Raw genomic sequence first — 17,352 nt, 5'->3', positions numbered from 1 at the left:
ATGTTTTGCATCCACTGATGAGGGAAGATCGTGCTTTGGTTTAATGTCTTAACCAAAAACACTCCCCCAGTACGACATTGCAATCCCACCCAAGGCGCAAGCCGGATCATTTTTGGACTTCCACCAAACCCAGAAAATGCTGCTGCCAATCTGACACTTATGGGCCTCGTCCACCCCACTGCAAAATCACTGAGAGTTCAGGGCGGGCAAGAACACAACGGGAAACCCCTTCATTGTCTTTCATACTGCCACCCCGACATCAACACCCGCTGGTGAGGGAGCGGGCAATTCAGGTCTATCTCTGTGGCAGGAGGGGTTTGAGTCCCAATTATGATGTTACTCATGTTTGTGGGAAGCTGAACTTCCATTTATAAAACTTCATTTTGTTTAATCTTAGAACCTTACAGTGCACAAGGAGGCCATTCGGCCCATCGAGCCTGCACCAAACACAGTCCCACCCAGCCCCTATCCCCATAACTCCATGTATTTACCCTAGTTAGTTCCCTGACACTAAGGGACAATTTAGCATAGCCAATCCACCTAACCTGCACATCTTTGGAGTGGGGGAGGAAACCGGAGCACCCGGAGGAAACCCACGCAGACACGGGGAGAACGTGCAGACTCCACACAGACAGTGACCCAAGCCAGGAATTGAACCCGGATCCCTGGCGCTGTGAGGCAGCAGTGCTCACCACTGTGCCACCGTGCTGTCCGTAATGTTTGATTTTCTTTCAAACCTTATTAACATAGTTTCTGTGTCTGGAATTGTCCTAATTCCTACTCCCCCACTTTACCTGAAGTTGGCACTTTAAGGTATTTGTGGAGCTGCGCACAAAGTGTTCCTAACATATTCTCTCCCTTCCTTTCCTTCACAATGGTTAATGCTAATTCCAATTTATACGTTGAGGTTGAATGAAGGAGAGCGTATCTGCAGTAATCAATCCTGACGCACAGATATAAAGCATCTCAAGGGCGGCAGGTAGCAAGCGCAACACATGCACAGAAAGTGTGGTTCTGGAGTTTAGTGAGCTGCTGCTATGAGGAGGAGAATATCTACTACCGCAACTGTTCTCATACAGCAAATCAATTGTCAATACTAACTCCACAGTGGGGAGACTTAGCAGACTCTTAGGACACTGCGTTGATAAATGTTTCTCCCGAACAGGTGGCTGTGGCAGTCTAAAATTCACTCGGGTAGCTCATCCCACTATAAATAAAATCCGAGTTTAGTGGATCGCTGCTTTCTTTCTTTCATCCTTTGCCACAGGATGCTGAATTTACTGCACTGTCATTGAAACCAACAGCTGGTTAAAACAGGTTTTTCACATGATTGAGCGCACGTCATTGACAAAGGCTCTAACCGTGAACCATTCCTGTAATAGCCAAGGCTCTCTTTGGAGGGCTTCTCTTTCTGCCAGATTTATAAACTGGGAAAATCTGTTATACGTTTGTTAGAACTATCCTTCGACTGACATTTTGTCACAAGTGAGACTCCAGGTGGAGCTTTTTTAAGGACAACATTTTTCTTTCTGTGAATTAAAACAATAATCAGGGGTGATATCATTAGACAGCAGGTAAGCCATTGATCGTCCGGAGATGCCCTGGGTGAGCAGCACCACGCTAAAAGAGTTCAGGGATAAAGCAGCAGAATGGAGTGAATGTGAGCATCGGATCCAGGTTAAAAAAAAAAGGATCAGCAGCACAAGAGTGAGTGCTGACTGATGATGTATTTTATAAGTCTTCCATTTAATTTCTGATATGGTGAACAAATCCAAGAGTCAACGGTATCTTCAGGCCCGTGGATTTGACATCCTGTTCCACGTGGAGACTTCTGTCCTAGGCAACAACGTGTGCAGAAAGTGTCAGTAACTGGAGCAGCTCGAGCTCTGGGCGTTGAAGGTTGGAGTGTTGCTCCCATCACTGCAGTGCATCCACAAGGCTGGGTGCTATGTAAATTACAGTAAGAAGTCTCACAACACCAGGTTAAAGTCCAACAGGTTTATTTGGTAGCAAATACCATAAGCTTTCGGAGCAATGCTCCTTCGTCAGATGGAGTGGTCTCTGTTCTCAAACAGGGCACAGACACAGAAATCAAATTACAGAATACTGATTAGAATGCAAATCTCTACAGCCAGCCAGGTCTTAAAAATAGCATGCGTCTCATGGAGAGCATCCCACAGCTTTAGGGTGTGCAGGCAGAGAGGTGACCACCAAGCTGTCAGGAAGAAGCAGGCAGATAGTCCATTCACACTCTCCAAATGATGAATACTGGTGCAGATGATGGTTCCACTGCAGGGTACAGCCAGAGCCAAGTCCCTTACACCAGGTGTGGCTCAGCTGTACAGGAGGGTGTGAGGAAGATTGCCAAAGCAGTTGTGATAAGGGATGGTGGTGTGATATAGATGAGCTTGTAGAATGCTTTTGTGATATTTTCCTGGAGCGATATGTTGTGAAACCAATTAGGAATGAAGCTATTTTGATCAGCACGGTGGCACAGTGATTGGCACTGCTGCCTCACAATGGTTAGCACTGCTGCCTCAGCGCCAGCGATCTGGATTCAATTCTGGCCTCGAGTCACTGTCTGTGTGGAGTCTGCACATTCTCCCTGTGTCTGCGTGGGTTTACTCTGGGTGCTCCGGTTTCTTCCCACAGATCAAAAATGTGCGGGTTGGGTTGATTGGCCATGATAAATTGCTCCTTAATGTCACGGGGATTAAGAGGTTAAATATGTGGGGTTACGGGGAAAGGACAGGACCTGGGTGGGATTGCTGTCGGTGCAGGCTCGATGGGCCAAATGGCCCCCTGCACTGTAGGATTCTATGATTCTATTATACAATGAGGCAGGGTTAATAGATCCTTGAAAGTGGAGTCACAGGTGGACAGAGTGGTGAAGAAGGCATTCGGCATGCTTGGTTTCATTGGTCAGAACATTGACATGTTGGAATGTCTTGTTGAAGTTGTACAAGACATTGGTAAGGCCACACTTGGAATACTGTGTGCAATTCTGGTCACCCTATTATAGAAAGGATATTATTAAACTAGAAAGAATGCAGAAAACATTTACCAGGATGCTATTGGGGACTTGATGGATTGAGTTATAAAGAGAGGTTGGATAGACTGGGACTTTTTTCTCTGGAGCATAGGAGGCTGAGAGATGATCTTATAGAGGTCTATAAAATAATGAGGGGCATAGATCAGATAGATAGTCATTATCTTTTCCCAAAGGTAGGGGAGTCTAAAACTAGAGGGCATGGGTTTAAGGTGAGAGGGGAGAGATACAAAAGTGTCCAGAGGGGCAATTTTTTCACACAGAGGGTGGTGATGATTGGAACAAGCTGCCAGAGGCAGTAGTAGAGGCGGGTACAATTTTGTCTTTTAAAAAGCGTTTAGACAGTTACATGGGTACGATGGGTATAGAGGGATATGGGCCAAATGTGGGCAATTGGGATGAGCTTAGGGTTTTTTTTTAAAAAAGGGCGGCATGGGCAAGTTGGGCCGAAGGGCCTGTTTCCATGCTGTAACCCTCTATGACTCTAATTAGTAGTGTCATCGTAACAGATCGACTAGGCAACAGTGATCATAATACAATTGAATTCCACATTAAGTTTGAACATGCCATACTCCCAATCTCAAACAGGAATCTTAAACTTAAACAAAGCAAATTAGGTAGGTATGGTGGGAAAACTTGCTAAGATTGATTGGGTAAATAGACTAAAAGATATGGCGGTAAATAATCAGTGAGAAACAATTAAAGAAACAATTCCATATTTTCAACAAAAAATATATTCCATTGAAAGACAAAAACTCAGCAGAAAGATCTTTCTGGATGTATCACACCTTGGCATGGCTCCTGCTTTGACCAAGGCCGCAAGAAACTACAAAGGGTTGTCAATGAAGCCCAGTCCATCACACAAATCAGCCTCCCATCCATTCACTCATCCATTATTTATTAACTGGATATTTTAAATTCATAGATACCTGAGGAAATAGGACATTGAAATTATACAAAGAAAACTCCACATCACAAAAAAATGCAGAAATTTCCCAATATTACTAATGTTAAAATATTAACCTTTCGAAGTGAAATCTGTCAAGGAACACTTCCGGTTGCTGTGATAAATTGTTGCTGTCTTGTTCAGGAGTGTAGAAAATGCTAGAATATTCTATGAACATCAGGAGAGAATTCAGATTGGAGGAACTATTGCACACTACCATTTGTCCTTGAAGTTTCTCAAATGCGTTTAAGTGCTGGGATGATTAGTTTAAAGAAAAATTAAAGCTTTCATTTTATGTACAATGGTAAGACGGTTGCTAAAAATGGAGCATGCAAGCAGAAGAAGAAAGACCCTGTAGCGCAGCTTATTTAATCCACTCTGTGGATGGGCTACACTGCACAGCAGACAGCCAGCTGTCAACGACAGGCATTGTGTGTGTGTTGAACGTGATCATTCTTCTGTTAATGTCCTTGGCATCTCTCTGTATGGAGCGGTGCATAAATAATTGGTACAATGACAGCTTCTTTCAGCAGTGCTGTAAATCTGGTCTTGATCCATTTAGGGTTGAACGTTTTAGAAATCTTCCTCATTCCAAATCATCTTTGGAAAATGTCAATTCTTTGGATGTGCTTAAGAGGCTTTTATACAGTTAAGATCGAGCAAAATAATGCAGATCTTCACTGTAACCTGTGCCACTAGTCCATGTAGCTAGTCAAAATTAGTGGGGCAGAATAATAATTGATGTTGTTGATATACATTTCAGAATCTGCATCTGAACCCCATTCTTTTAAGAATCTAATATGAAACCCAATGCAGTCAGCCTTCCATTATTCCTTTGACTTTTCCTTCCTAGCTTGTTTGCACTTAGTGGTGAAACTCTATAACTATAAATCACCCAATCATCTCTGGCCTGATAGTTATGATGTGGAGATGCCGGCGTTGGACTGGGGTAAACACAGTAAGAAGTTTAACAACACCAGGTTAAAGATGTGGCTTTTGCTACCAAATAAACCTGTTGGACTTTAACCTGGTGTTGTTAAACTTCTTACTGATAGTTAGCCAGGATTCACTAGGTCATTTAAAACAAATCTTTGTGTCACAATTAGGCTTACATTAACACTGCAACAAAGTTATTATGAAAATCCCCTAGTTGCCACACTCCGGTGCCTGTTCGGGTACACCGAGGGAGAATTTAGCACGGCCAATGCACTGAACCAGTCTTTCGGACTGTGGGAGGAGACCAGAACACCCGGAGGAAACCCACGCAGACACGGGGAGAACGTGCAAACTTCACATAGACAGTGACCGGAGGCCGGGAATTGAACCCGGGTCCCTGGCGCTGTGAGGCAGCAGTGCTAATCATTTCAGCTACTTTCACTAGCTAAATTATCGGGTAGCCCTCTCAGCTTCTTCCTCAGATCTTCAACATCTCTCGATTCTAGTCTTCAGTGATTCACTCTATGCAAAATGAAGAAACGGCTGAGGGGCACTTGATACAGCAAAGCCCATCGGGCCTGACAACACCCGACTGTAGTCCTGAAGATTTGTGCCCTAGAACTAACTGCACCCCTAGCCAAGCTGTTCCAGTGCAGCAAAACATTGGTGTCTAACTAAGTGGAAAATTGTCCAGGTATGTCTTGTCCACAAAAAGCATGGCAAATCCAATCTGATCAATTTCAGCCCCATACGTCCACTCTCAATCATCAGAAAAATGAAAGTAAATGTTGGCCACAGTACTATCGAGCTCTTACTCACCAAGGACCTGCTAAATTGGGTACAGTTTAGGTTCCGCCGGGATCACTCAACTTTAGACTTCATCACAGCTTTGGTCCAAAAATGGACTAAAGAACTGAATTTCAGAGGTGAGGTAAGAGTGATTAGCCTTGATATCAAGGCCACAGTGTAGGACCAAGGAACCCCAGTAGAATTGAGGTCAGTGGGAATCACTGGCTTGTCTTATAGCTAGCACAAGGAAAGATGGCTGTAATTTGCGGAGGCCAGTTACCTTAGCCACAGGATATCACAACAGGAGTTCCTCAGGGCAGTGTCCCGGGCTCAACCATCTCCAGCTGCTTTGCCAATAACTTTATATTAAGCATAAGGTCAGGAAGACCCGGGCAACATTAGGCTCTAGCTGATAAGTAACAAGTAACATTTGTGCCACACCATTGGCAGGCAATGACCATCTCCAACAAGAGAAAACTTAACCATCTCCCCATATCATTCAGCAGCATTACTGTACAGCTTAATCCCAACACCATCAACATCCTGGGGTTAGTATTGACCAGAAACCTCACTGGACCATTCCAGTCAGAATGGGGCTTTCTATTCTTTAAAGGTGGGAATTTTACAAGATTGTCTGCTGTTTGTTCAAATTTTCTTCTCCATAGGCACTGCTCTGGTCTCACTTTTATAATTCTGTACTGGTTAAATTACCTGTTTACACTCAATCACACTCCTCTGTCATTCCTTTTTTGTCAAAACTAGAAACAGTTAGATTTTGTGAAGCTTAGTGGTTGGTACGCAACTATCTCATTGACGAAGGATTTTCGTATCTGAGCTGTGATAGTGAGTATTACTGTACTGTTTACTGTGGATGAACATGACCACGATCGAGCTGCCATAGCTCACAGCATCACTGCCCAGTGTGCCTGTACCTTACGAAATGGGTGAAATGCTGGTGGTAGATGAAATATGATGCCTTTCTGGACTTAGATATTTAAGCGCCATATCATTAGCTGGTTTTATGACCTGACCTCTCGACATAATCGAGCAACCTCACCTTTGTGAAAGAGCATAGCTGCGAATTACCGGCTTATGAATTTGCATTTCACCTGCTGTTAATAAGCAATTAATATTTTCTATGTCGTTGTCGTTTGGATTTTTGGAGACTGGTGTTTTATGAGCCAGCTGCTGGCATTTAAACTTGTGAATCTGGCTCCCGTGCCCTGGCAGCAGACTGGGGGAACCAGCTTAACGTGGGCCTGTAAAGTTGCTGCCGAGATAAAGGAGCCGCACTCTGCATTGTAAATGCCAAAAGCTGGTGCAAAGACACCAGTCGCAGAGGATCGGATTAAAACAGTGCCAAAAGAAAGCTTCAGCGTAAACAGGATGCATAGCTGAACATTCTGCCACTATGTTATAGAATCATAGAATCCCTACAGTGCAGACGGAGGCCCTTCGGCCCATCGAGTCTGCACCGACTCTTACCCAGACGTACCTCGTAGCTCCACGTATTTACCTCACTAATCCCCCAAATCTATATATAGGGACGCTTAAGGGACAATTTAACATGACCTTTTCCACCTAACCTGCACATCTTTGCACTGAGAGGGGAAACCGGAGCACCTGGAGGAAAACCACGCAGACATGGGGAGAATGTGCAAATTCCACACACACACTGACCCAAACCGGGAATCGAACCTGGGTCCCTGGCGCTGTGAGGCAGCAGTGCTAACCGCTGTGCCACTGTGCCGCACACGGTGGCTCATAATGTTCCTGACTTTTGTACTCGGGGAATAGAAATCAGTTGGAGTACAGTTTGAAGGTTGCCTGGGGTTGTTGGTGGGTATTATGTGGGAGGACAGTCACTGTTTACCCATCTTCCTCCAGTTCCCCCAAAAGTAGATGGTGGGGTCAGACAGAAGAAGAGTGACTATTGTTGGTTATTTTAAGATATACAACCCATTAAAAAATGTACATAGTACATTTGCTTTCTTCTGTGAGTGTTTTTCAGAGGTATTCACGCTTTTCACTATTTTATAACCTCATGTTGATTCTGTTGTGTATTGATTAGGGGTGACACGGTGGCACAGTGGTTAGCACTGCTGCCTCACAGCGCCAGGGACCCGGGTTCAATTCCAGTCTTGGGTCACTGTCTGTGTGGAGTTTGATGTGGAGATGCCGGCGTTGGATTGGCTTGGGCACAGTAAGAAGTCTCACAACACCAGGTTAAAGTCCAACAGGTTCATTTGGTAGCACGAGCTTTCGGAGCGCTGCTCCTTGATTCACCTGATGAAGGAGCAGCACTCCGAAACCTCATGCTACCAAATGAACCTGTTGGACTTTAACCTGGTGTTGTGAGACTTCTTACAGTGTAGAGTCTGCACATTCCCCCGTGTCTGCGTGGGTTTCCTCCGGGTGCTCCAGTTTCCTCCTACAGTCCAAAGATGTGCGGGTTAGGTGGATTGGCCATGCTAAATTGCCCCTTATTGTCAAGCAAGTTAAATGTGTTGGGTGATGGGATTAGGGCCTGGGTGGGATTGTGGTCAGTGCAGACACGATGGGCCGAATGGCCTCCTTCTGCACTGTGGGGATTCTATGATGCTCGGAAGCACGGAGGGTTAAAAACTAATGGAGCTTTATTTACAAGGTGTGTTCACGACATGGCTGCTTCTTCATTCTGGCAATTTCCCGCGCTAGCAATTTGTGGTGACGACGTGCATATATTAATACACAGTGCTTACTGCAGCTTCCAGAACTCCGTATAACCACATGACAGATTCCATTTGCATTGTTTATGCCTTTAAATTCATCTGAGCCGCAGAGATAGCAGAAGAATAAATGTCACAATTTATAAATTGCATTTTAAATTCTAATAAACTCCCAATGGCAAATGCAGATTAAAACTGACACTCTTCCATTTAATTAATGGCTGTTCTGAACTTTGGAACATTAACCACTATCTAAATTTGAAAAATGTTTCAATCTACATGATAATTTAGAATTAATGCTATTCAGACGTTGAAAGAACAAGCAGGGAAATTAAATGAATAATCGGTCTGGCCTATTTAATATTTTAAACAGCGGATATATATGTATAATATATACATAGAGAGAGAGAAATAATTCAGTTCTCCCACTGCGGAATCAGGTTATGGGTTCAAGCACCAACACCACAGACTTGAGTACATAATTTAGGCTGATATTTCAGCTCCGCATTGAGAGAGAACTGCACTGGCAGATGTGCGATGTCCTTTGGATGAGATATTAAAATGAGATTCTATACGCTCTCTCAGGTGAATATGAAAGGTCCGATGAGAATTTTCCCTGCATCCTGTCCAATAATTACCCATCAGTCAACAGCAATCAAATTGATTATCTGGCTATTTGTCTCATTGCTGCTTGTTGGATCTTGCTCTGCAGAAATTGTCTGTGCGTTTGCTTACATGACACCAGGGATTAAGCTTCGTTAGCTGGGAAACGCTTCAGGACATTTCGAGGATGTGAAAAATACTGTACAAACTGCTCACCTTATTGTTTTCTTTCGGCATAGACTATCCTGAACCTTTCCCTCAAATCATAGAATCCCTACAGTGCAGAAGGAGGCCATTCGGCCCATCGAGTCTGCACTGACTAATAGAACAAAGAAAATTACAGCACAGGAACAGGCCCTTCGGCCTTCCAAGCCTGCACTGACCATGCTGCCCACCTGAACTAAAATCCCCCACCCTTCTGGGGACCATATCCCACTATTCCCATCCTATTCATGTATTTGTCAAGACGCCCCTTAAAAGTCACTATCGTATCCGCTTCCACTACCTCCGCCGGCAACGAGTTCCAGGCACCCACAACCCTCTGTGTAAAAAAAACTTGCCTCGTACATCTCCTTTAAACCTTGCCCCTCGCACCTTAAACCTGTGCCCCCTAGTAATTGACTCTTCCACCCTTGGAAAAAGCTTCTGACTATCCACTCTGTCCATGCCCCTCATAATCTTGTAGACTCCTATTAGCTCGTCCCTCAACCTCCATCGTTCCAGTGAGAACAAACAAAGTTTCTCCAACCTCTCCTTATAGCTAATGCCCTCCATATCAGGCAACATCCTGGTAAATCTTTTCTGTACCCTCTCCAAAGTCTCCAATTCCTTCTGGTAGTGTGATGACCAGAATTGAACACGATATTCCAAGTGCGGCCTAACTATAAAGCTGCAACATGACTTGCCAATTTTTAAACTCAACGCCCCGACCAATGATGGCAAGCATGCTGTATGTCTTCTTGACTACCTTTTCCACCTGCATTGCCACTTTCAATGCCCTGTGTACCTGATGCATATATTGGTGTTCTTCCTGGGCCAACTGAAAAAGTTTATAATCTTCCAGTATGTACCTTTAGAAAAACAGCATTGTAGAATAACACAATTTGTGTCAACTTTTTTTGTTGTTTTGAATGCATTATACTATTCGGCAGCATTACGTGAAATCAATCATTTTGTTATGTGGAATGGCAAAAATAGTGTACCGTTAAAAGAAAGACTTTCATTTATGTAGGACCTTTCACAACCTTGGGATGTCTCAAAGTGCTTACGGCCAGTAATAATATTTCTGAGGTGTAGACATTGGCCGGGATTTTCACAGGAACATAGGAATTAGGAGCAGAAGTCGGCAAATTCTCCCCTTCGAGCCTGCTCCGCCATTCAATCAGATCATGGCGGATCCCTCCCTGGTCTCAAATCCACCTCCCCACCTGTTCCCCATATCCCTCTTTCCTTTTTTCTATTAGGGATATATCTATCTCCCTCTTGAAATCATTCAACGATTGAGATTCCACCGCACTATGGGGCAGCGACTTTCCCCATGCCCATTGTGGGAGATTTGGCACCCACACCACAGTTCCAGGCAGGACATTCGATCCTGGACGGTTTCCTCCCACAGTCCAAACATTTGCAGGTTACGTTGATTGATTATGCTAGATTGTTGCTTACGGGATGCGTAGGTTAGAGGGATTAGCAGGGTAAATATGTTGGGTTACGGGGATAGGGTCTGGGTGGGATTGTTGTCAGTGCAGATTGAATGGGCCGAGTGGCCTCCTTCTGCACTGCAGGATTCGATGATTCTATTCTATGATTCTATGATCATTTCCAGGTAACTTTTTTTTAATGATGTGGAAGAATTTCTGTTTAGTGGATGTTATACCGTTGGCATGGTAACTTTATTTATGAATGGAAACTTAACTGGACATTTGTCAGACCTCAGTGCAAATGAATGTAATGTTGTGTTTCAACCCAGGTGATTCGTTTGCACAGTTCCGCTTTGCTGAGGAAAAGGAGTGGGAAATAGAGGCTCCTTCCAGTAAGCAGGTAAGTGGGTGCAAACTTGTCCAGCAGAAATACTGTGCTTTTGATTTTTTTAGCCACCTAGAAATATCAGTACAAGGGGCACCCATTTGGCACGCTGGGTGAGACCATCCGGCTGTTCACGGTACATCCCTGCCGTGCATTTCCCAGCGGCATGGGGTGGATTCGACGGGAAAATCCCATTGACAGCGGCGGAACCAGAAGGTCCCATCAACGATTTAATAAATGCCAAACTGCATTCAGATTATCCTAAATAACATTCGGGTCGCATTTGTGCCTTGCTGTACTTTTTACCACCCTCTCAAATTTTCACCCAAATCTTCTATTTTGGTGAAATGAGTTTGTAAATTACAGCATAAACCTGGGGTCTAAATATAAGTCTGACGAGCTATAAACTTAGAGTTAAAGTTTATTTATTAGTCACAGGTAGGCTTACATTAACACTGCAATGAAGTTACTGTGAAAATCCCCTAGTCGCCACACTTCGGTGCCTGTTCAGGTAACACTGAGGGAGAATTTAGCATGGCCAGTGGCACCTAACCAGCACATCTTTCGGACTGTGGGAGGAAACTAGAGCACCCGGAGGAAACCCACGCAGACATGGGGAGAATGTGCAAACTCTACACAGACAGTGACCCGAGGCTGGAATTGAACCCGGGTCCCTGGTGCTGTGAGGCAGCAGTGCTAACCACTGCGCCACCATGCTGTCCGTGTACTTGAAAGAAAGATGAGAAATTCAAATTGTTTTCACCCGCTTTCCCCCAGTATTGTATGGAATTGTTTTGTGTAGATTTGGACCCAATGACAGGTTGTGGCTCACAGTAAATTGGAGTTGACCTTTCCACATTGTGATGCAGGAATGTTTGTCTTTATGACACGTCAAAGATTTGACTAATTTCAAGTTGTTTATCAGATTTCTCTCAGCCCTTGTTGCAATGATAATGAAACCATGGTAATGTTCCAACTGCCATCTTGGCAGGAATTGGTCAGGGGAAACCAGCAAGATTGAACCTGGGACCATTCTTCTTTTCCCCCCCATTTCCATTTATTTTATTTCTTCATTTCATTTTTTCACCCATTTTTATTCCTTCACACTCTCATTGTTATTTTTACACTCCTGAAATCTCACTCTCCAGTTGTCCTTTGACATTCTACTCCTTTCGTCTGCCTTTCACACATTCTGACCTCTTAAGGGACGCTTTTAGCACCTTTCTCAGCCTTTATCATCAGCACTTACGTTCCCTTTGTCATTCCTATCAATTACAACCCCCCCCCTCTAACCCTTCCACCCTCATAGTATTTGCCCAATGTTCCTTGCTTTCAGCTCTGAGGAAAGGTCATCCAGACTCGAAACATTGGCTCTATTCCCTCTCCACAAACACTGTCAGACCTGCTGAGATTTTCTGTGTTGGTTTCAGATTCCAGAATCCGCAGTATTTTGCCTTTACCATTCTTCTTTTGTGTGCCTGAGCTAGCAACATACTGAGCAACTGAAGAACATACAGGACATGCACAATATATCTATTCCCATTATGTTATTCTCCATAAGGGGTATAAGGGGTATTAATGCAGGTTATATGGAGGTATCAAGGAGCTCATAATTGTTGCATCAATTTTGGCAGAGAACATGGTTATCTTCAGCTTGAGTAGGGGGGTCAGATCTGAAATTTTGCCTTTCCTTCCTTTTCCTTCACCTTTGGTATAGTGGGGGCTCATAATCGAAGTCAGAGGTAGGTTTGCTCCGGGTGGCACAATGATTAGCACTGCTGCCTCACAGCGCCAGGGACCCGGGTTCAATTCCCGGCTCATGTCACTGTCTTGTGGAGTCTGCACGTTCTCCCCGTGTCTGCGTGGGTTTCCTCCGAGTGCTCTGATTTCCTCCCACAGTCCAAAGATGTGCAGGTTGGGTGGATTGGCCATGTTAGATTGCCCCTTAGTGTCAGGGGGACTAACTAGGGTAAATGTATGAGGTTATGGGGATAGGGCCTGTGTGGGATTGTGGTTGGTGCAGACTCGATGGGCTGAATGGCCTCCTTCTGCACTGCAGGATTCTATGATTGTTAGCATTTGCCATGTATAAAGGTCTATTTTTACCAGTAATATAACAATGTTAAAGGTACTTTGCATTTCAGAAAAGAGGATGGTGGCATACCTTTCGGTTGTAAATGCAATCCCTCCAGTTCTGAAAGGGTGGAGGGTTGGATGTTTAATTTCTTGGACGTGAAGTGAACTGACTTCCTGCACTGTGGAACGCAGTTGGTGTGGATCACCTGCTGGACCGTGAGCTCCCACTCCTCGGTGGAATTTATTTCAGGCTGTCTCTGTGTGTGACTGAAGGTCTGTTTGGGGTCAGTGCTGCCCAATCGGATAGAAAGAAGTTAACATGTTCCCTGCACTGTGAGAGAAGGCGGTTGTGTTTGTCCCACCAGGGCTCCAGCTTGTTTATGTTGCTGCTTTCCTCGTCCTATTGGCTTTTCACCCAAATTTCAGAATTAATTTTTTTAAGATGTGGTCACTGGCAATATCAGAAATGTCTTAAATATCAGACAGAATATACTGCGTAGGATTGTGGAAGGTGCAGAGAGGCCCAAAAGGACAGGTGGTGTTTGTGAGACTTTTTACTGTACTCAACAATCCTCACAGGAACGACCAGAGACTGACACCCCAAAGTAAGTTTAATTGCAAAGTTCCATATTAAAACTTCTGCTGCTGGCCACCTCTTCCCCACCCCGTCCTGATTGCCTACACTCTGTGCACGTTACTGGGACCCTCAGATATGTCTGAACTCGCTGATCTTGCTGGCACCTGTCTCGGGCCACAGGTGGTGCTGATGGCTCACTGTGGTATTGTAAAGAGGCTGGCACCCAACCTAGCATGGTTCCACCACTGGTTTCATTGAGCACATGATGCAGTGGGATCGTACCCGATTCCACAGATAGGCCTCAGGCTTTCTCGTGATGTTCTTGCTTGGATGCTTGGCTTCTCTTTGATTGTCGAATTTGGCGGGCAACAAATGAAGAGAGATAATTTCCTGTCGAGCTTTGATGGCAAACAATTAGAGATCCAACCTGCTCCCTTTACTAGCAAAAAAAAACTATAGAAACAATAAAATAAAAATGATGCTGTTTACTCTGAAACATTAATATCTAGAAAACGCATTCTTTAATTAAAAGTTAACCACTGGGCAAACACAGCCGACTTCTTTTCAGATTGATAGCTGTTGGGGAAGACTACTGCCACGGTGTTCATCTTGATGATGGACAGGATGCAATTGTTTACAACTTGATGGACGTTATCCAGGGATTTAAAAAATAATTTGACAGACACACATGGAAAGACTGGTGGAAATATATCTCTGCGCATGGCAGACCTGTGCTGCAGTCTGCATAAGCTTGGGTAAAGATTAAGTAATTCAGGAATTGATGTTTTCCTGTGTGAGCTGATATCTTCTGCAAATACTTGAGTTGAGTTTATACAATGAAACCTTTTGAACTGAAGAGTCATGCGCCGGAATTTTACCGCCCTGCCTGCCACAGGAATCGGAGCAGGCGAGGGGCGGACAATGGAAAGGTCCGTTGACCTCGGGCGGGTTTTTACAGTTTTGGGCCGAGCGAGGCCAAAAAATCCCGCCCGAGCCTTTATAGCACAGAAAGAGCCCACTTGGCCCATCAAATCCATGCTGCCTCTCTGTAAAGCAAACCATTCCCCTGCTCTATATATGGCCTTAAAAGTTCGATGCTTTCACCACCCTATCATACAACAGAAAAAAAGAAATATTTAAATTAATTGAACATCTCCGGTTATCAGAATTTACTCTGGAACTGACAAACTTTAAGGTACGTGTAGGGCAAGAAAGAATCAAGTTCTATAATCGAATGAATAATAGAATCCCTTCAGTGCAGAAGGAGGCTATTCGGTCCATTGAAGCTGCACCGACTCTCCCTGTAGCCCCACGTATTTACCCCACTAATCCCCCTAACCTACACATCTTGGAACACTAAGGGCGATTTAGCATGGCCAATCCACCTAGCCCGCACATCTTTGGACTCCTGTAACATTACTTAACCACCCTGTTATCCTCCAGTCCAATTTGTTTGGTATGTTATGAAGATTAATGATGTGGAGATGCCGGCGTTGGACTGGGGTGGGCACAGTAAGAAGTCTCACAATACCAGGTTAAAGTCCAACAGGTTTATTTGGAATCACCTGATGAAGGAGCAGCGCTCCAAAAGCTCGTGATTCCAAATAAACCAGTTGGACTTTAACCTGGTGTTGTGAGACAGTGACCCAATGAAGATTAGTGGCAGATGCTGGGATGTGGTTCCAGACGCAGCGATAGGTTTTGCTGAACCAGACAATGTGGGTGTGGCCTGACTGTGTCTAAAGTTGACATCCACCTGTGGATTTTCCAGGAGGGCCCATTAATCCACAAGAGTCGGGTTTTCGCAGTGGAGTCAGTTGTCCAGCCTGATTAGTGTCGCGGCTAAGAGCGAAATAGAGCCGGGCTCGTTGACACAGGATGCAGATTGTAGGCGGCCCGGAGGTGGACATGTGCAGAGCAGGCTGACTAGGAGGCCTGTCTTGGTTATCTGGGATTTCATAGAATCATAGAATCCCTACAGTGCAGAAGGGGGCCATTCGGCCCATCGCGTTTGCACTGACTCTCCAACAGAGTATCCCACCCAGGTTCTTTCACCATAACCCCACGTATTTACCCCACTAATCCCCCTAGCCTACACCCCTTGAGACACTAAGGGGCAATTTAGCACGGCCAATCCGCCTAACCTGCACATCTTTGGATTTCATCCCAATTGTTTTACAAACGGTTAAGCTGTTAATAGCTAATGCTTTCCTCGGTCTGGGCTCACAGCCAAGTCTCATTGGACATGCCTGGCCATGAACACAGACCAATAAAACCTGAGCTCAGCAGGGGGTCCTGTCTTGATAACTGAAGTGAATTTGCCGACTTTGCTTGTTTGACATCTTTAAGTGGTGACAAGTTGTTCTTTCTATGATCTCTTTTGTCAATGTCTTGGACAAGATTAAGAGGTCTGAAATTTTTGAAGCCTATGTTATTGATACTTGAATGATCTGTCTGATACTTTTAAAGCATTGCACAAACAGCAGCTTTTGTTCAGAAGATTTGTGAATGAGGTTTTTTGTTTCTAAGCAGTTCCACACTTGCCATTATTGCTGTATGGTTCATTAATTATGGACCTCACAGGAATGCTTTGAAAGGGAAGCCCCTCCCAAGCCGAGGGGGCATGGGTTGGCATTGAGTTGACTTGGGAGGGGCTTCCCTTTCAAAACATTTCAGAATCCAGACTGTGTTTAAGGACTCCTCTGGTGGCTGTCAAAACGGAGTCATGGACAAGCTGACTCAACTCCACAGAAACTGCGGGAGTGGGGGAGGGTGCTCGGAGAAGCCTAGTAAGGGAGCTAGCCATGTCAGGAGTGCAACACCCCTATCTTGCATCACCGGAAATTGGGGGCACTAGGAAGGTAGCGGGAAAATCTGGTCGCACCTGCCATTTCTAAATGGCTCCTGAGTCGGACCAACTCTGCAGAAGCCTGGGCCTTTATTAAAGTGGGTGGAGACGTTAGTCAAGAAGGCTTGTCTTCATTGGCTGGACCATTGAGTTTAAAAATTGGCAAGTCATGTTGCAGCTTTATAGAACCTTAGTTAGGCCGCACTTGGAATATAGTATTCAATTCTGGTCGCCACACTACCAGAAAGATGTGAAGGCTTTGGAGAGGGTACAGAAACGATTTACCAGGATGTTGCCTGGTATGGAGGGCATTAGCTATGAGGAGAGGTTGGAGAAACTTTGTTTGTTCTCACTGGAACAACGGAGGTTGAGGGGGTGACCTGATAGAAGTCTGCAAAATTATGAGAGGCATGGACAGAGTGGGTAGTCAGAAGCTTTTTCCCAGGGTGGAAGAGTCAATTACTAGAGGGCATTGGTTTAGGGTACGAGGGGCAAGGTTTAAAGGAGATGTACGAGGCAAGTTTTTTGCACAGAGGGTGGTGGGTGCCTGGAACTCGCTGCCGGGGGAGGTAGTGGAAGCAGATACGATAGTGACTGTTAAGGGGCATCTGGACAAATACACGAATAGGATGGGAATAGAGGGATATGGTCCCCGGAAGGGAAGGGGGTTTTAGTTAAGTCGGGCAGCATGGTCGGTGCAGGCTTGGAGGGCCGAAGGGCCTGTTCCTGTGCTGTAATTTTCTTTGTTCTTTGTATGTTCAAAATGAAAATATACCTGCTTTCAACTGGGAAACA

At 44.8% G+C, this 17,352-nt stretch overlaps 1 protein-coding gene across 1 annotated transcript in view; it reads left to right on the top strand.

Moving 5' to 3' along the window:
- aven (apoptosis, caspase activation inhibitor) overlaps positions 1 to 17,352 on the top strand; it is a 66,792-nt gene that overhangs the window by 45,868 nt on the left and 3,572 nt on the right. The window contains exon 3 of the mRNA XM_078233304.1: positions 11,001 to 11,071. Within this exon, the coding sequence (XP_078089430.1) occupies positions 11,001 to 11,071 (71 nt within the window). The remainder of the gene's footprint in view (positions 1 to 11,000; positions 11,072 to 17,352) is intronic.

The sequence above is a fragment of the Mustelus asterias genome, chromosome 18 (genome assembly GCF_964213995.1).
Source record: "Mustelus asterias chromosome 18, sMusAst1.hap1.1, whole genome shotgun sequence".
Lineage (NCBI taxonomy): Eukaryota > Metazoa > Chordata > Chondrichthyes > Carcharhiniformes > Triakidae > Mustelus > Mustelus asterias.
The sequence above is the reverse complement of the archived record's forward strand: the minus strand, read 5'-3'. Positions and strand labels throughout refer to the sequence as shown.